The sequence below is a fragment of the Castor canadensis genome, chromosome 1 (assembly GCF_047511655.1).
Source record: "Castor canadensis chromosome 1, mCasCan1.hap1v2, whole genome shotgun sequence".
Lineage (NCBI taxonomy): Eukaryota > Metazoa > Chordata > Mammalia > Rodentia > Castoridae > Castor > Castor canadensis.
The window spans coordinates 204,033,957-204,053,001 of NC_133386.1; the positions used below are offsets into that span (position 1 = coordinate 204,033,957).

The 19,045-nt window shown below is 56.0% G+C and overlaps 3 protein-coding genes across 5 annotated transcripts; 1 reads left to right on the forward strand and 2 right to left on the reverse strand.

The window, feature by feature from the left end:
- Positions 1 to 108: 108 nt before the first annotated feature.
- On the reverse strand, positions 109 to 5,560 carry Coro1b (coronin 1B). 3 transcript variants are annotated; one of them, XM_020167112.2, is made up of 11 exons: positions 5,452 to 5,560; positions 4,486 to 4,688; positions 4,051 to 4,173; positions 3,832 to 3,961; positions 3,442 to 3,623; positions 3,237 to 3,356; positions 2,506 to 2,610; positions 2,290 to 2,435; positions 1,857 to 1,914; positions 683 to 952; positions 109 to 512 (listed from the first exon to the last, which is right to left on the reverse strand). In XM_020167112.2, exons 2-11 carry the CDS (start codon positions 4,684 to 4,686, stop codon positions 387 to 389), a joined length of 1,461 nt encoding a protein of 486 aa, XP_020022701.1. In that variant the 5' UTR covers positions 4,687 to 4,688; positions 5,452 to 5,560; the 3' UTR covers positions 109 to 386. The 3 variants fall into 3 exon arrangements, with proteins under 3 accessions (XP_020022701.1, XP_020022700.1, XP_073906249.1); XM_020167111.2 differs by having other exon boundaries at positions 5,445 to 5,559; XM_074050148.1 differs by having other exon boundaries at positions 5,459 to 5,532.
- A 3,979-nt stretch (positions 5,561 to 9,539) lies between these two features.
- Gpr152 (G protein-coupled receptor 152) lies at positions 9,540 to 10,996 on the reverse strand. Its single transcript, XM_020167092.2, has one exon. It carries the CDS (start codon positions 10,964 to 10,966, stop codon positions 9,599 to 9,601), a length of 1,368 nt encoding a protein of 455 aa, XP_020022681.2. The 5' UTR covers positions 10,967 to 10,996; the 3' UTR covers positions 9,540 to 9,598.
- A 274-nt stretch (positions 10,997 to 11,270) lies between these two features.
- On the forward strand, positions 11,271 to 16,712 carry Cabp4 (calcium binding protein 4). Its single transcript, XM_020167129.2, has 6 exons — positions 11,271 to 13,681; positions 14,051 to 14,081; positions 14,181 to 14,324; positions 15,494 to 15,603; positions 15,947 to 16,094; positions 16,223 to 16,712. The coding sequence occupies exons 1-6, from the start codon at positions 13,298 to 13,300 to the stop codon at positions 16,249 to 16,251; spliced, it is 846 nt and encodes a 281-aa protein (XP_020022718.2). The 5' UTR covers positions 11,271 to 13,297; the 3' UTR covers positions 16,252 to 16,712.
- Positions 16,713 to 19,045: the final 2,333 nt, after the last annotated feature.

The window sequence follows — 19,045 nt, forward strand, 5'->3', positions numbered from 1 at the left end:
ACTGTGGGGCTGCTCATGGCTCCTGGATCATTCTCACATCTGTGATTCCCTCACCTGTCCCAACTTTTCAGACACCACCTCCTCCAGCATCAGCAGGTCAAACCTGGCTCTTAGAAAGAAAATTTTATTTGGAATGAAAATATAGAGCCCATCCCTGCCACTTCCTCTGGAGAGCAGGCAGACGGCTGGGCAGGCAGGGGAGATGGTCCCTTAGAGTACAAGCGAGCTTGCCTTGGTACAAAATTCCTCCATGGTAATAATGACAAAAGCCAAGTGGTGCCCCAGAGGTCCTGGGCAGTCAAAGCCTTGTGTGGCCTGCCAGCAGAAGCTAAGTGAGAAGGGGGTGAAGGAGGTGGCAGTGTGGGGAGCAGGTCTGGGTGGTGGTCCTAGGTGTCCCCATTCTCCAGGCGGCCCAGCTGCTCTTCCAGGCGCCCAATGCGCTCCCCCTGCTCCTTGACCAGTGCCCGCAGTGCCCGAAGCTCCTGCATCACCTCTTCCAGCTTTCCAGCTTCCTGTGGGGGATGTCAAGGAGTCAGGAGCATCATCTACAACCTTCCCCAGACCCACCCCCACCAGGCAGTGGTCTGAGGCCCAGAGAGGGGCAGCAAACTGTTTAGGTACACAGCAGATGGGGCCAACACCCAGGGCTCCCCACCACCACACCCCTGCTTGAGATATGTACCCCAGTCCCAGTGAGGCTGCCGCTGGGTGCAGCATCACCGGTGACGACTGTGGATGTGGCTGTCCCGGGGCGGGTGCAGCTGGCTGGTCGGCTGTCGGATAGCACATTGCGCCGGCTGACCTTCAGGTCTCGCTGTTTGCTGGGCACATAGGCCTCCCGCAGTGAAATCAGGATGGGGTCAGCGTCTCGGCCGCTCACCCACTCCTCTGCCTCCAGGGCCGCCTCAGGGCCAGCTGTGTCAGGGTACAGATCATCCTGGAAGAGGTCAGACTGCAAGGCGGATGGGGGAGATCAGGAGCAGTTGAGAGTCCTCCCTTTCTTCCCCATCAGGGACTTTACAGCTGGTCTCTGGGTGGTAACCTCCTCACCACTCTCCTGGCCTCTAGTGCACTGTCATTCTGTCCTCCAACGTTCTTGTCCTGAGTGACCTTTCAGAGTTTAAACCTGCTTTTTCTGGGGGTATGGCTCAGGAAACTTGAGTTCAAAATCCCAGTACTACCACAAACAAACAACAAAAATCCCTGTCTTTTGACACTTCCCTTCTGAATGCCTGCTACCCATGGCTCCCTCTGAGGCCTTCCCCAGCCTTCCTGGGAATGTCCTTGTCACCACCCTCCCCTGCAAACCAGAGAGGCTTTGTGGGCTTACTGAGCTCCTGGCGCAGGCTTTCAGCCTGGCTCCAGCTTGGCTCTGAGATGTGCCTGGCACATTAAATGCAGCACTCAGTGAACGCCGGCTGGAGAACAGTGGAAGTGTGTCCCAGGCTCCTGGATGCATCTGAGACCAAGTCACATGTGGCCTGTCCCCTCCTCACAGGACGCTCCACAGCAACCAGAGCCCGGGTTACTCTCTCCATTCCTAGCCACATGTCCTTGCCTGGACTGCCCCTCCCCCACCATGGCACCACAACAGCACTGCTGTGTGTCCTGTCTCTTATAGGAGGCCTTCTGTGGCTGCTGCTCTGCCCTGGCTACTTGGCCTCTTCTGTCCTATGGCTCCTGTAGGGCCTCAGCTTACCCTGTGCCATCCATGGAACACCTGGTGAGGTCCCAGGGCATACTGGCATCTGTGCAGCACACCAACCATACCCATTCACAAGCCACACACCTGCCACCCTGTGTGGGTCTCCTGCTACAGAAGGAAGCAAGTGAGCAAGGGAACCAGGTGGCCTTACCTTTCTTGGCACAGTCATGACAATAGGCTCACACTTGCGCTCGTGCAGTTTGTAGAACCTGGGAAAGGGAGGGGAGGAGCCATGGGCCAAGGCCCCCATCCCATTAGTTCTCCTGGCTCCCTCCACCCTCCATGTCTAGTCTTCACCCAGGCCTTCCCATAAGATGACCCAAGGCCACATACACGCACACACACACACACACACCCGTTGCCTTGTGACTCTCTCATGGTATACCCTGCCTCTCTGCCTCAAGGATCCCTACAGGCTGCCCCTAACTTCTGGGCCCCTGAGGTGCATTCCTGGACCTGAGCAGCCTCCTGTGTTCTGACCTCACCTTGGTTGGTCAGGCCCCTGCTCCCAGGTGGACCCATCTTCATGCTGGGTCCCTGAGTAAGACCTGCCTGTAGATGGCTGCCTTGGTGGCCCCTCTTACCGGGCGATCTCACACTTGCTGACCTCCAGGCCCCTCTTGGGCATGCTGCCCATGCCCCTCTGGGGCTCCTTGCTGGTGAATGTGTTCAGGAAGTGGATATAGGGGGGCTCGTCAGTGATCTCAAAGTACCGGATGCTGGAGTCACCCTGTGGGAGCAGGGGGTTCAGCCCTCAACCATGCCCCTTCCCTACCCCCACCAGCCCTGCCCAGCCCCACCTTGCCGCAGACGTAGACCACACTGGTGTCAGGGTCATAGAAGGGCAGTAAGGCTCCATTGCTTGAATCTAACTCCTGCAGGGCCATGGGCTCCTTAAGGTTTTCCTGGAACATGGGGGCAGTCAGGCCAAGCCAGAACTCCCCCATCCCAAGCACTCTGCCAGGACTGGCCTTAGCTGGCCTCCCATGTCAGTGTGCACTGCCCCAAAATGCTGCAGTTCTCTCTGTTCCCAGGGCCCCATTTTTCCAGCTTCTTCCAGACCCAAGACTACTTCTATGCCACTGAGCAAGTGCTAAGAAAGTCCCCACGTAGAGAGCCGGGGGTAGAGGGAGGGTGAGGCAGCACCAGCTGCTTTCTCAGAGGGGCCCTGGAGATCACTATGCAAAAGCACATGGCTGTGGGACAGAGTGCTGCAGGGAAAGGGCTGAGGGCAAGGACTGGGCCACCAGCTAGTGGAACAGGCAGCAGAGGGAAGGTCCTTTCTGTTGGCAAGAACAATGTAGCAAAGACAGGGAAGCAGTGAGAGGTGCCTGGGGAGTACTGGAGAGCAGGGGGCCCTCAGAGGAAGACTGTCAGTGTCCTGGGGTTTGGGGGCTTCAAGGGCCAGACTGAAGACCTAGGAAGCTGAGGCCTACTCCAGAGCAACCCCTGCCCCCTGGCCCAGGGTAGAGCTCCTCAGGGCGGGTTCCCAGTATCAAGCCTGCTCCCATGGGCTGACCACGCCACTCACTGGGTCCCAGAGTGCCAGCTGCCTCTCGCTCATTCGGCTGAAGCCTGTGGTGAACACCTTGCCATCTGCAAGGAAGATGGCCCGCATGGGCCGGGCCCCCTCGTGAGCCTTCTCTCGCTCCTGTGGGAGTGACAGGTGGTCAATGCAGCGCCCACCAAGCCCCCAGGCCTGTCCACGGCCATTCTTTCCCTCCAGGGTCACCTACTGCAACCAGAGTGCCCCGGCGGGGGTCGACGATGCGCACGTTCTTGTCCTTGCACGCGGAGCAGAAGAGGCTGCCATTGTGGTTCCAGCTGACGTTGTAGATGAGGTCGGGGTGCAAGCTGTCCAGGCGATACAGCTCCTCTGCGGTGCCCACATTCCAGATGAGCACCACATTGTCACAGCCTGGCAGGTTGAAGGCCATCAGCTGAGGCCCAGGTGTGCAGAAGGGGGGGTGGGGTACATCAACCCATCAGGCCCACTTTGCCTACTCCCCTGGGATCTGGGTAGGTCTTAGTTTCCCCTTCTGTCAGATGGGCCTAGGAGAGGTTGCTGGGATGTTCCAGAACCACCTATGGAGAGGGTGTGGGTGGGGATTGGGAGAGGTGTAGACCTGCACTGAGCAGCACGTTTCGGGCCGTAGGGTGCCAGGTAACGATGCCCACGCGTTTGGTGTGTCCCTCTAGCACCACTACTGGCTCTGTCAGTGGGGATGTCAGCCCGTTTTCTGGGATCTGCCATACCTATGTTACAGATGGAGACACTGGGCTGAGGCCTCTGCTACCAGAAGCCTTGAGCTGTGCAGAGACCCTTGCCTGAAGAGTGTGCTCACCATGACTGTGCAGTCCTCTGAGCCACTGGCGATGACTTCGTCATTGTGGGGACACCAGTCAATGTCCAGGACAGGTCCAGTGTGCCCACATACTGTGGGGTAGGCTTTGTCAATGCGGCCCGTCTACAGGCATGAAGACAGTCAAAAGAGAACCAAGACTCTCTGGGCTCCATGAGTGGGAGTGATATGCCTAACCTGGCTCACAGGTGACCCAGATGTGTGCTCAATCCCCCAGGTGAGCAGGAAATGTCTATAGTCTCTGACACTGAGCTGATGGCAGTAAACACTTTCACCACCTGAACTAACACCTCCCTAGGCAATAAATCTGGATTATGACACCTGCCCAGCCTGGGGATGGATCAGACTGGTCAGTGCAGCTGCACACAGGTGTGGCCCAGGCTCCTCCAGCCCTGCTGCCCACCCTGATGGGCCCACCTTGCTTAGGGGAAGCACCAGGAAGGCGCCCCCACCGCTGGCCTCCACAATCACTGCCAGGAACTTAGGGTTGACTGCGCAGAAAGTGCTGTCCCAGGTAACACGGGACACTCGGATGTCTTCATAGCACTGGTCATTCTTGACCGGCTGCCCAAACACATGCCGAAATTTGCTCTGCCGCACCACTTTGCGGAAGGACATTTCTGCAGGGCAGACAGTCTGGATCAGATCAGCCCAGCCCAGCCCAGCCCAGCCCAGCCCTGAAATCCCCAGCCCTCCCACAGCTGCATGAAGGGGCACAGGGGAGGGACACAGGGGAGGATGCAAGCAGGGCCAGATCATTACAACCGACCTGGTCTCAGTTTCCCCAGTTACAGAGGTGCGGACCACACTGTCTCCCCCAGGTGGGTGGCCTGAGGGGGACAAATGCACCGACTGCTGGCCCTGTCCACAGCTGAGACCTGAGGCGCTTTGGAGGACTCTCCCCATCCCTCGATGGTTCTTTTGGTATTGGGGGGGTGAGGTGCGAAACCGAGAGAGCTTAGCTTTCCTATAGATCCTAGCATTTCTGGGCAATCATTCGTTCTGGCTGATGGGGAAGAGGCACAGAGGAGGCTGGAAAGGTCTCCCCAGTAGGCTCCCGTTCTGAGTCCCAGAGAATGTGCAGAGAGTTGCAGGAAGCCCGGCCCAGAGACCCTTGCAGGACCCGGCGAGGACCGAGCGGGGTAGCGATGGCGCTGCCAGTCGCGGAGCATCCCACTGTGGCCGTGGAGCGCGGTCCAAGGTGAACCAGGGACCCAACTTCCAGAGACCCCGGCCCAGGAGGCAAGAGGCTTGGGCGGCCGAGGGACTGAGGGTGGGGCGCAGCGCACAGGACCGGCTCCTCCGACTCGCGCCCCCGCCCCGGGCCCGCGGCCCCGCCCCCGTCCGCGCCCCCAGCCCGACCCCGCCGCGCTCACCGCTTACCGCTCACCGCTCGCCGGGGGCGCCGGGGGGGCTGCGGTGGCGGCCTCGGGCGGCTCCGGATCCCGGCCTCTGGGAAGCAGGAAGCGGGAATCAGGAAGTGACAGAGGAGCGGGGCGGGGGCGGGGCGGGGGCTCGCAGGGGCGGGGCGAGGTCACGCGCGGAGGGCGGGGCGGGGGCTTGGAGGCGGGGCGCGGCGTCTGGAAGCCCCGCCCCGTAGGAGGACGGGACCGGGCAGCTTCCCCACCCAAAGGGGCACAAGTGCCCCTGCAGCCCCTGCGCCCCGCGGCGGGCGGAGGTGGGGTGGACCCGGCCGAGGGGCGGCAGGTGCATCGCGGGCGTCTCGGATCCCCAACCCGAGTGCGCAGCCCCCCGCAACGCCTCCAAACAGCGTCTACACGGACAGTTCCTCGAGGCTGTTTTGAAAGAGTTCGTGCTCCTGGTTAACAACGAAAACAGTGTTTGAAGAGCGAAGGGAAGGCCAGCGGTCCCATTCTTCCCCATAACGCTCGCGGGTCCTGCCGGAGCTTCTCGTTAAAATTGGAAATAGAGCTCCATGATTCGCAGATCCCTCCTCCTTCCTTTCTTTCCTCCCCCATCTCGGAGGAGGCCGGAGGTCAGCCCTCCTGTGACATGGAGCCCAGACTGACCTCTCCAGATCCGCCCCCCCCATCCCATGTTGATTCCCACTTGCCTCCCCCCAGGCCGGTGTTCCTGGGCACTGGGACCTCCCTCCTTCCTATGTGTTCATCACCCTGATTGACCAAGGGGTGATGGCAGGGTCCCTTTCACAGAAAGAGAAGGAGGACGGGGGAGGGGAGGGAAGAGCAGAAGTCAAAAGGAGCCTTGTGCTGCACGAAGCCCCCACGGAGCGTTGGAGGGTGGACTAGGGCTTGTACCTCATCTCCTTCCCCTCAGAGAGGCCCAGGTGCTTGCCTAAGGTCACCCAGCCTGGATTTAGTCCTCATGGGTCAAGTTTCCCAAGCTGGTGGGCAGGACTTGAGGACTGGGAAGCAGGACCACAGGACCACAGCTTAACCCCGTCCAAAGCCCACCCCAAGGCCTGGGTGGCTTCAGTTCTCAAGACCCTGTCTAACCCCTCACCACCCCACTTGAATGCTGTGTCCCCCCGCACACGTGTTACCTGTCTGACTCCTGCCCACCCTCCACTCCTCCCCCCACCACTATACTTGTGGCCTAATGACATTGCACTTCCTGTCCCTAAAGCGGCATGGCCTTCCTCCCCACTCCACCCCACCCAGGTTGGCTGCGGGTAGATACGGTTCCTTGCCTCCATTGGAAAGCCCCTCCCTCAGATCTTGAGAGGCTCCACCCCTCATTACCCCAGGCCTCTGCTCAAGTGTCACCTTCCCTGTCACTGGTCACTGTCTGGCTGGCTCCCACTGATTGCTCTTAATCTCTCCCAGACGCTACATTATGTAACTGTTTGTACATCTGCTTTATGTCAGCTTCACCCACCAGGATGCCAGCAAATTGGGGCAGGCAGTTTGGCTCACTTCCCACAGACCCCCAGCACCCAGAAAGAGACCCAGCACAGAGACCGCTGAATGCATGTCGAGTGAATGGATCAGCAGCCCTGAATGCAGAATTGAAAAATGTTCATATTCACAGCACTCAGAATCAAGGTCTTGTCCCTCTGCAGGAGAGGGAGGCACGTCTCTCACCTAGAGAAGGAGTGAGTCCCCCAGAAGGCAGCAGGAGCCTGGCCGCATGGAGTGTTGGGGTGAGGTGAGGAGTCATGGAATGAGCTTGGGAGTGAGTTTTCCCTTCGTGGCTCTGTTTCTTCCAACACAAAATTCCTCTGAGTTACTAGGAGAACTCCTCTTTATCCTGCAAAACCCTCCAGGGAAGTGCTCTTTCTCCTGAATAGCAATTACCCGCTATGGCTCAGCCTTAAGTGTGGATCACGGTTGAAGATACTGAGGTTTTATTCACTGATCTGCCACCATGTTGAAGAGGTTTTGGGGTCCCTGCCAGGAAAAGGGAAAGAGACACTGCAGAGTGCTAAGGGGAACAGAAGTCTTGGCCCTGCCCTTAGGACTGTGCACTCCAACAAATAGGCAGAGGAATGTGGTGGAGTAGGGTGGGGTGAGGTGGGGTGGGGTGGGGTGGTGAACACATCCTGTGGAGGAGGCAGGGTGGCAGGGTGAAGAGGACAATATCTACTGGGCAGGCTACATGTCACGTGGCTCCTGGCCTGCATCTCTGTTTGGTCTCAGGTGTGGCTGAGGCCTGGGGGTGCCCACTGGTATCATTAAACTTGTGGCTAACAATTACTGAGCACTTCCTTGATATCAGGCAAAGGATCCAAGCACTTCATAGAGGTCAATTGTTATTATGATTCCCATTTTACAGATGGGCAAACCGAGTCCCAGAGAAGCCAAGCGCTTTGCTGAAGATCACACTTGACCAGTGGTGGAGCTGTTTGTCAAACAACCTCTGAGCAGCACCAGGGGCACACCCTGAGCCCTGCCCATGTGTTTCCAAAATGAAAGGCTGGCCAGAAGGACATCTGGCAGATGGATCAATTCAGCAAGTTCACACCTGTTCAGAAACCTCTCTCCCGCCTGCCTTGGTGCCTACCAATTCCATCACTAGAAACTGCCACTATGACCAACCTGTGTCCTTCCCACACCTGTGACCACTACTGGCAGCCCTGCAAGGGGGACACCACCCCATTTTACAGAGAAGGAAACTGAGGCTAAGAGCAAGTTAACTGGAACCAAGATCTCACTGCATTCCTCCAATCTGTCTTCACAGCCAGCTGCCTGGTCCCTTTATAATGCAAGCACCCTGGAAGAGTAGCATGTGAAGCGTAACTGCCTGCTGGGGAGGGCATCACTTAGCTGCTGGGAGAGGGCGGTGGGGGGACGGGGGGTTGAGAGAAAGCAGCATGGGGTGAAGAGGAGAGTGGTGTGGAAGGAAGTACAAAACACCCCTTCAGCATTTCCTGGTTTTTCCTGCAGCGTCTGCTGCTGGGGAGGAAGCACTGGTTTTGTCTTAGACAGGCCGGGTGACTTCCGGGGAGCCTTTGCCCTTTTTGGGACCATAGGTGCCTAGGTCACTCTGTGCTTGGGCTGCCTCCTGTCTGTGCCAATGGGCTGGGATGAGGGGAAGTGGGGTGAGGGCAGACTGTGCAGCCCCTCTAGGGGATGAGGTTGCAGGTGAATGTTAGTTGAGTGGCGTCAGACATTGAGGACTCTCTGTAGCTCCCCCCTCTCAAGGTGCAGAGGTGGCTCCATGCTCTCTCAGGCAAACTGGGTGTCTGCAGTTCAGGTTGGTCACAGCATCAAAGGTGCTCTGACCAGGAGTTATGGCTCACCCACCTGCCTGCCCCATCCATCCCAGTGCCAGAAGGTCCATCCTTGCATGGCAGTGAAGGAGAGGACACCTGTTCACTGAGCCCTTGCTGTGTGCCAGGCTCCCATGTGTGCTTCAAGTGCTTTTTCATTTAATCCTCCAACAACTCATGGAAAAGGAGCTCAGATAGAATAGTTTGTCCGGAATTACCCAGCCGGAGCAAGGCAGAGCAGCGTTTGAACACAGGCGTCATCACTCCTGCTTCTTATCTGCCTGCCTTGCTGGGGAGGTCCTGCCCCAGCCTCACAGCTTGCTGGGGGAAGGTGACTGCCACGTGGAGATGGCTGGTGGACCATTAGGGCCTCAGCCTCCTGTTCTGGGCTGTGGGTTTCTGGAAGCTCAGTAGGGACTTTTCTGTTTGGCGTCCTTGTGTCCAGGCCAGAAGACCAGATGGGGGGGGGGAAGGGAAGGATAAAAGGGGGCTTAGGTCAAGCTCAGGGCAAATGTCACCTACTGTCTTCCTCCAGCAGGACAAGGTACAGGGCAGGGGGCACAGACATCTGGGGATGTTGGAGGACAGAACCCAGCAGAATGGTATGGGCTGTGGCTCGGGTTGACAGAGACTAAGCTTGATGGGACGGTGGGGGTGGGGGAAGGGACACTTACAACCAACTGTCTGGGACTTTCGGCTGCTATTTCACTTCCCCTCAGTCCTCTTTGCAGGCCCAGGGACGGGGACTCAGTGGGGTTTTCCATATTCCCACCTCTCAGATTGGCTGATTCCTCTGGCTGTTCTGCTGCCCTGGTTGGCCTGGGCTTCCCTGGACCCTCATGTGGGGCCTGCACTGGGGGCCTCCTCAGGTGGGGCGCTGCCAGGACTTTCTCCCTCCGGGGCAGCAGGTGTGACTGGGTTCTCAGGGGCTCCAGGGGAGGGATCTGGTAATGGGCTAGGGGAGGCCTCCTCACAGAGGCTGGGGGCCAACCCAGCAGCACAGGCAGGGGTCTGGGACTCAGCTCTTGACTGCGGCTGCACCATAGGATCTGACTGTGGCTGGACCTGGGGTTTCACCTGAGGTTGGGCCATGGGATCTGACTGTGGCTGGGCAGGGTGGTTCACCTGAGGCTGGGCCATGGGATCTGACTGTGGCTGGGTCTCAAGAGTTGGCCCCTGCAGAGTTGGACCCTCAGAGTCCACCTGAGTCTGTGGCTCGGCTGGCGCGAAGCTGCCTGGCCGCTCCTCACAGAGAGCCGCCGCAAAGGAAGAAAGAACTGTCCGCAGCAGTGCCCGGAGGTCGGCACTGGCCATGAGGCAGAGGAAGGGACTCAGGCAGCTGTTGAACAGGATCAGGTAGTCGGAGTAGACCAGAGCCTCCCAGAGCAGGTAGCCAGGGTAGATGTCCCAGAGGAAGGCCAGGTAGAGCAGCTGTGCCAGCTGGTACGGCAGCCGCAGGACCACGTAAGCTGACAAAATAGTTTTGGCCACACGGGCAAAGCCATGGCAGACCACGGGCTGGGGCTGGTGGCGGCAGCAGGTCCGGCAGGCAACGGCCTGGGTAAGCACATGGCAGATGAGCAGCAGGAGGAACGGCAGGAAGCCCCCCAGGATCTCGAGCATCCGCAGAGGCAGCTCCTCATTGTCCCAGAAGTCCAGACAGATGACCAAGTCGTACCACCAGACGGCAGCCTCAGGGAAGACCAGCCAGGGCACGCTGAAGAGTGTGGCCAGCACCCAGACCCCAGCACAGACCCACAGGGGCAGGCGGGCTGGGCGGTGACCAGGGTACCATTGTGGGCACAGTGCCAGCAGGCAGCGGTCCAGGCTGAGGGCTGCCAGCAGGAAGAGGCCGGAGGAGTAGGACACACTCCACAGGAAGTAGTAGAAGCGGCAGGTGGCAGTACCCAGTGGCCAGTGCCCTCCGTGCTGGATCTCTAGGATCTGGAAGGCTGCTGCCACCAGGAACAAAAAGTCAGAGAGGGCCAGGCTGAGAAGAAGCAGGGCCAGCCTCGTGCCTGCCCCATGTCGGGCCTGTGAGCCAGCCAGCCACGCCATCAGTCCATTGGCTGGCAGCCCCAGGAGCAGCAGTGCCACCAGGAAGACTGTGTCCCAGCCACCCTGGGGATAGTAGTCCTCATCATCGAGTTCTGTGCGGGGCCTATGGCCAGTGTTGTCCAGGTTGGCTTCCATGGCAGTGTCCATTTGGGGTCCCCACTGTACACGGACTTCGTCCCTGCTGAATCAATGATTATATGAAGGGGTGAATAGGAGAAAGAGGCTGCCTGTGTCTCCAGGCGAATTGCTGTCCCTCTCTGGGCCACTATTGTCACTTTTGGGGAAGCTAGCTTGTGCCAGAAACTTTAAATAGATGACCCTGGTATAGTCTTCCATTGTTTTACAGGTTAAGAGAGGTGAGTCAGAGAGCTGTTCAATCTTATTTAAATGAAGCTTTTTTTTTTTTTTTCTTTTTTTGCAGTGATGGGGTTTGAACTCAAGGCCTCATGCTTGCTAGGCAGGTGCTCTAGCATTTGAGTTGAGCTACTCCACTAGCCCATTTTTGTGATGGGTTTTTTCGAGATAGGGTCTTGAAAACTATTTGCCGGGGGCTGACTTTGAACCTTGATCTTCTTGATCTCTTCCTCCTGAGTAGCTGGGACTACAGGCGTGAGCCACAGGGGCTTGGCCTCAGTCTACTCTTTTTTGTTTTTGCAATATTGGGGCTTGAACTCAGGTTCTACACCTTAAGCCACTCCACCAGCCTGGTTTTTTGTTGTTGTTGTTGTTTTTGTGATGGGTTTTTTAAGATAGGGTCTCTGGAACTATTTGTCTGGGTTGGCTTCAAACCGCGATCTTCCTGATCTCTGTCTCCTGAGTAGCTAGTATGACAGGCGTGAGCCATTGGCGCCCAGCTAAATGAAGTTGTATAGCAGAACTCCTATGTAATCTAAAAGGTAGAGCTCAGATTAAAGATGAAGTTCACCCCCTAGGATTCCAGGGAATAGTTTGAAAACCCTTGGTCAGCAATTCCCAAGTCCCCCTTATACCTGAAATTCTGGGTATCAAGTATTTAAAACTCCATGAAGGACAGTCTCTGAGTCTCATGCTCTCAAGACAGTAGGAGGTCCCTCCCCCAGGGAGTACTGCTCTGGAATTTGGGGTGAGGTCTGAGCCTAGGGCCCTGGCAAGCTGTGGCCAGGAGGGCTGTCCTGAGAACACTTATGCCCCTTCATTGTCTTCCCACTTGTGGTCCTTTCCTACATCCCAGAGTGTAGGGACAGATGGCCCCTCTTGCCCCCTGGAGCTACTTAATACAGAAGGGGTGATGACTCAGGTGGGCTGAGAGACATCTAGGCCTGGCCTCCAAGAAGCCCGATGTCCCTACCCTACCAAACCCAGCTGGCAGAGGGGAGGGAGAAACCGTCCCTCTGACTATCATGACTGCCCTGGAGATGCAGTTAGGGGACGAACTGGATGCCCCAGCAGGGCTGGATCCTGCTTGGGGTCCATGGGTGCAGCCACTTGGCCTTTAGGCCCATGGCCTCCAGCCCTGTCCTCTACACCTTGGGGCTCTGCTCTTCCTCCTGTAGACCCCTCCCTGCAGACCCCTCCTACAGCCCCTTACTGTACCAGAGACCTGGGCACCCTTCCCCCAGAGCCCGGCCCAGAGTGCCTGGCTTACCTGGGAGGTGTAGGCCGTGTGCCTGCCTGCGGCCCCGCCGCCTGCCAGCCCCACACCGGGGCCGGCTGCATGGCACCCGGAGACACAAAGGCGGCAGGCAGGAAACCCAAGCTGAGAGGGCATCAATGATTCATGGTAGCTGCTCTCTGGGAAACCCTAACCCTGGCCTAGGAGAGCCAAGTGACCAGTCAGGGCCCCCCATTCCAACAGGGGTAGACAGTGGAACCCCTTACCCTGGGCAGTTCTGGGGGATAGACGCACGTCCAGGGCTCTGAGGTCCCATAGGGAGCAAGAACTGTCAGGTCCTAGCAGGCCGTACGTAGGGTCCCAGGTCCAGGGTCTACCTCCTCTAATATCCTCCCCTCCCTTCATTCAGCACTCAAGGCCTCTGTTCCCAGTTTCACATACTCTCTGCCCCAGCCAATATGTCACCCACTGGGGGCCCCAAACAGCAACTCGTCCTATCATTTTCCCACACTCTTCCTCCCACCTTAGGTACCCTCCCTGGTTCTCTCTGCTTCACTAAGTCGTGCCCCATCATACACTGGGTTGAGTGTTCGACTCTACAGCAGTAGCCCCCATTTTCCAGATGAGGAAACTAAGACTTGGAGTGATATATTGACTGCATCACTCATGGCAGCTACTATATTCTGACACCCTGGCTGCCTAGGACAGCTCTAGGGACCCATCTGGCTCTGCCTGGCCACCCCAGGGCAGAGGGCAGGGATTAGGGCCCTGGGCTGCCTCCCTCGCTTATCCTAATCCCCATCACTGTCTGATCTCAGGTGATCAGCCTAAGACTGGGGAGGCATAAGCAGTTTCAGGAGGCCTAAGAGCCAAGGGCACTTAGGGGAATGACATCCCTGAGCCCTGTCATTCTTCCCCACATGGCCACAAAACACAGCCCAGATCTGGCCCCTAGCCTTCAGAAAGCCCCTTCAGGAGTTGTGCGTCCCAGAAGTGGCGCTGAAGCTCCCCCTTTGACTTGGAGGAGGAGCAAGAGGGAGAGGGGGCTCCGAGGGTCCCAGAAGGGCAGTTCTGGGAAGCAGACCCCTGTTCAGGGCTCCGAGGCCCCAGGAAGCAGCAGGAACCCCTCCAAGACAAGAGAGGGGCACGAGCCTCCCCCAGCGCCCCCTGCGCCAGCCTCTCGCCGCCAGTCCCACCGGCATCGTCCTGCCACCCAGCAGGATGCTGCACAGAGGACATACGGACCCCTGCTCAACCGCATCTTCGGGAAGGTCCGGGGGACCTGGGCAGGACTGGGGAGCCTGGGGTGGGGGTGGCAGCTCCCACCCCTGGTTTAAGCCTTCCCTGCCCCTAAGTACCCAGGTTCCTTGCCACTTCTGCCCCAGCCTGAGGGAGCTCAGGCTGTGGAGTATGGCTTCTGAAGGTCAGGGCAGGTTGGGCCTCAGTGACACAGGTAGAGGCAGACCAGACATTGTCTTCTGTGGGAGCCCGTTTGAGACCCCAGGAGCAGGAAGGGGGTTCTCTGTCCCTGAGACTTACAGGGCTTTAGCTGCCTTCACCTACCTTGGTGGGGTTGGCCCTGTCCAGGCCAGTACAGGCAGGGGCTGGCCCTGGTGACATGCTGGACTATCCCTCTGTAGGACCGTGAGCTGGGCCCTGAGGAGCTGGAAGGTGAGTGGCTCTTGTTACTGCCCAGGCCAGGGTGGGGGTTGGGGGGGTCAGGAGGTGATCCTGAGCCTGGCTGCCTGGCCTGATGTGCCTGCCCCACAGAGCTCCAGGCTGCCTTCGAGGAGTTTGACACTGACCAGGATGGCTGCATCGGCTACCGGGAGCTGGGTGACTGCATGAGGACCCTGGGTTACATGCCCACAGAGATGGAGCTCATCGAGATCTCACAGCACGTGAAGATGCGCAGTCAGTGACTGAGCCTCTGCATGTGGCCGTGGTAGAAGTGGCCTGGATATGCTTGGGGGAGGGCTGGGTTTTTCAGTGCCTGGCTCAGGGCAGGAGGTGACTTCTGGGAGTCTGTCAAAGTGGTAAGGGGAGTATCCAGACAACATTGCCCCATCAGATGTGGAGACATAGGGTCCAAGCTCCCAGTCTCTAGGTGTAGTGAGGTGGGCCAGGGTAGCAGTCTGGTGATCCAGGAAAGGCCTTTGTGGCTTGGATTAAGGAACCCGGCCTTGGGATACCAGTGTGACCTGTGCACACTTTTGCCCTTCCACCTGAGCCTGTCCTACCTCCCTGGCCAGCCAGGTGTAGTTCTGCAGGTATTAGCTACCTGCAGCAGGGATCTCATATTCTCATATTCTCTCTCTCTCTCTCTCTCTCTCTCCCCCCTTCCCTCCTGCCCCACTCCTATGCCCTGGTGGCAACTGAATTGGGGTCACCAGGAATTCAGTCTCAATGTGACCTGGCATGCCAGAAACTCTGGCTGCCCCTTGTGGCTAAGTGCTTTTACAACCTCCCTCATCCTCCTGTGCCATGCTGGAGCCTTCTGCTCCAGAAGTCTCCCGGTTGGCACGCCCAGCTGGAGTAAGCCAAACCCTCTCTGTGGATCCCTTGGCACGAGTGTGACTTGTGATTCATGGCACATCAGCGTTGTGCTCCTCTTCTTTCCCCCAAAGCTGTTAGCTACTGGTGTCTTACACGGGACAACATCCTAGAATCGAGGGGCTGTGGACATGGGGGAGCTTTGGAAGGGGCATTTATTAATTACTGCCTGCTGGGCTCCAGCACTCTATAGCCATGAACTCTAACTCTGATGGCACCAGAGCAGTAGGTTTTCCCAGGCCCCTCCTTGGATGAGGACTAGAGGGTTGGTAAGCCACTAAGGTCATGCACAACAGTGGAGAGCTAGGAATTGAACTTGGGCTGCCTGCTCTGCAGATGTGCACTGACAGCATCAGTAGCCCTGTTCCCCAGCAGTTCAGGGAAGGGAACTCCTGCCTTCCACCCCTCTGTGAGTATGGAGTATGGATGGGGTCCATTTTCCTGGCTGTGGTGCCCTGGGGAGGAGGTGGGTATCTCCTCTTGTGACATCACCCTTAGGCCAGACTGTGACACTCTGCTTGGGCACACAGTGGGTGGCTTTGTGGACTTCGAGGAGTTCGTGGAGCTGATAGGCCCAAAGCTGCGGGAGGAGACGGCACACATGCTGGGGGTGCGAGAGCTGCGTATCGCCTTTCGAGAGGTGCAAAGCATGGTGTGGGTGGGCAGCAGATGCAGTGGGTACATCCTTGTTGGGAGGTTGGGTGGGGTTGTATTTCAGCCTTCAGGAGGTCCAGAGCCCTGCAGGTGGCAGGACTAGTGCCAAGAGACCTTCGGAGAGGGTTTGGCTTACTCCAGCTGGGGGTGCCAACCAGGAGACTTCTGGAGCCAGAGGCTCCAGCTTGGCACAGGAGGATGGGGAAGGTTTGGGCCAAGCAAGCCAGTTTGGTGTGTGGGGAGCATCTTGCCCCCAGGCAGTGGCAAGAGTGGAGGCAGGTGCAGAGGCAGCGTGGGGCTGGAGGGGTTGAGCCCTGCCTGGACCCTAGTTTGACAGGGACAGGGATGGACGAATCACAGTGGCAGAGCTGCGGCAGGCGGCACCATCTCTGCTTGGGGAACCGCTAGAGGGGACTGAGCTGGATGAGATGCTCCAAGAAATGGACCTGAATGGGGATGGCACCATAGACTTTGATGGTGAGTCAGATCCCTTCTGGGGGTCCCAGATCCCCATCCCATCCCTTCAACACTCAGGCAACAGAGCCAGCACTTCCTGGGATCCCTGACTCAGACCAGTCCAAGCCCCAAGGCCTTGTGTTTCTCAGAGTTTGTGATGATGTTGTCCACACACTGAGATGCCAGATGGGAGAACCTGTTGCACCTGGGGCCCAGACCCCAGCAGACCCAGACTGCACACCCTACCTGAAGAGGCTCCAGGATGGAAGAGACTCTGCTTCTACCCCTGAACACACCTGGCTTCAGAGTCTGTCTGTGATGTCACCCACCTACTCCCTTCCCCACCTCCATCTCCTCCAGCTGCTGGGAGGAAACCTGCCCTCAACTGGCTTCCATTCCCCACTGTGAGCAAGACTTGGAACCTTCCATACCCTAGGGAGGTAGGGAGTTCCCTGGCTCTGGCAGCTTTCAAGTAAGGGGCAGTGTTGGGGGAATCCCTAGTAACTTGAGAAGGTGGCTGAACCCCTCCCACTACTTATGCATGTAATTTTTTTTTGTTTGTTTTTTTTGGCAGTAGTGGTGCTTGAACTCAGGGCCTTCACTTTGAGCCACTCCAATAGCCCTCCTAATCTCTGCCTCCTGAGTAGCTAGGATTATAAACATGAGCCACTGGCGCCTGGCTAAAATATTTTTGAAGTGTTTTGTTTGTTTGTTTGTTTGTTTGTTTGTTTTTGTGGTACTGGGGATTGAACCCAGGACCTTATACTTGCTAGGCAGGCACTCTACCATTTGAACTCTGCAACTCCTAAAAGAATGAACTTGTCTCAAAGGCAAAGAGAGATCAAAGTTGTGCTTTAGAAGGGCTGGATAGAGGCTTGGGGGCTGGCATCTAACATTCAGAAGTAACAGAGACCTGCACAAATGTGGTGGGCAAGAAATGAATGGTCTGAAATAAACTCCAGAGCCTCAAGGGACTACCCTGAAAAGGGGAGTAACATGTCTCCACCAGTTAGCCTGAGAAAGTGGCAAGGGTGTAGATGTTTAGGACCTTGAGTAGAAAAAAGTTATCCCAGAGACAAAAATAAAACAGAAGAAGAAGCCAGGCGCCAGAGGCTCATGCCTGTAATCCTAGCTACTCAGAAGGCAGAGATCAGGAGGATCGGGGTTAGAAGCCAGCCTGGGCAAATAGTTCACAAGACCCTATCTCAAAAAAATCCCACCATAAAAAAAGGGCTGGTGGAGTGGCTCAAGGTGAAGGCCCTGAGTTCAAGCCCCAGTAGCACAATATTAAAAAAAAAAAAGGAAGAAGGGAAGGAATGATTTAGGCTTGTTATGATTGTCTTAGAGAAGGATAAATATACTGATTAACTTTAGACTTCATTTAAAGGTAACCTTAATATAACAGAGACAGAATGTTTCATTCAGTAGTGAAATCAACCGAGGAGGAAGGACTGGGAGCATAGCTCAAGTGACAGTGCTTGCCTAGCAAGCGCAAGGTCTTGAGTTCAATCCCTAATATCCTCCCCCCCAAAAAGGGATTGATGGAGTGGCTCAAGTGGTGGAAGCCCTGAGTTCAAACCCCAGTACCATCAAAACCCAAAAACCACCACCACCACCACCACCAAGAAAAAAAAAAAAAAAAAGAGGAGGAGTAGATGAAGAATTATTTTTTCTCCCCCTCAAAGCATTTTTATTAGCATACCTTAATTGTGCAGAGGGAAGCCATTGTGGCATTTCTGAATATGCTTATGCTGTACATTGGTTAGGTTCACCCCCACCATCTCTCCCCTCAGATGAGGAATTCTGGATTAAACTAGTGGAAGGCTGAAAAAGATAAAAAAAAGCAAAGAAAAACACAATTCATAGAAAATATTAAAACAGAAGGTAGAAACAATCCTTTAAGAATCAAGTTACAATAAATATAGCCAGATTAAATTCGTTAAAGTCAGAGCCCCCTCCCAAAAGATACTTTGTAACAGACACTGAAAATAACAATGCTTTAACCTGGATACAAATTGACTTCTCTAAAAAAAAAATCTATAGGTGGAGTCCAGCTGTACACATTAACCCATCCCTAGGGTTTGCCCTTATTTGTTTTTCCCAGTGGCAGGATGGAGGCAGATTAAAAGAAGAAATGGGTAGAGTGAGAATCACTTATATCCCATTCGGCAGAATTTATCACATGATGCAAAGGATGCTGGGAAATGTAGTCTTTACTTGGGTGATCATGGGCCCAGCTAAAAACCAGGGGTTCGTGTACAAGGACAGAGAGCAGATTCAAAACAGAAGGACAGATAATCAGACTCTTCTCCATAGGTGAGTCCAGTCTATATAGTGCATATAGGAGATATAGTCACAGAATACTGACAACTGGAAGACTGAAAGTGATAGGTTGGAAAAAAGCTAGTATAACTACGGGAATTGGGCAAAAATGGGCCAAGAGGCACAGTATGGAGGGGTAAATTGAGTCACAATTCACTAAGGAACTCTGTATGCGCCTATTACTATGTGTTCAAAGAAATACATTACATGCAGTATTTATTTGGAGGTTAGGTCTCCATTATTCTCTGAGAAGTGTAGCTGTCAATGCAATCTGGGTAGATAAATTAGCCAGGGCTGGGGATGTGGTTCCATGGGAAACTGCTTGCCCAGCATGTGTGAGGCCCTGGTTTTGCTCCAGAGTTCACTGGTCATACTGAAACTTTAAGCGTTGATACCCACAGTGGGCAAACTTTTGCAGCAAAGGGACAGAGAGCGAATACTAAATACTTTAGGCTTTGAGGGCCACATGGTCTCTGCTGCAAAGGCTCATTCAACCCTGCTGTTTATAGAGCAAAGTGGTCAGTCAATATATGAACAAATAGGTGTGGTGGTGTTGGAGAGGTAATACGTAATAGTTGATAAAATTTCACTGACACTGAAATTTGAATCTCATGTGAGTTTACATGTCATTTACCCTAATTATGTTCTCT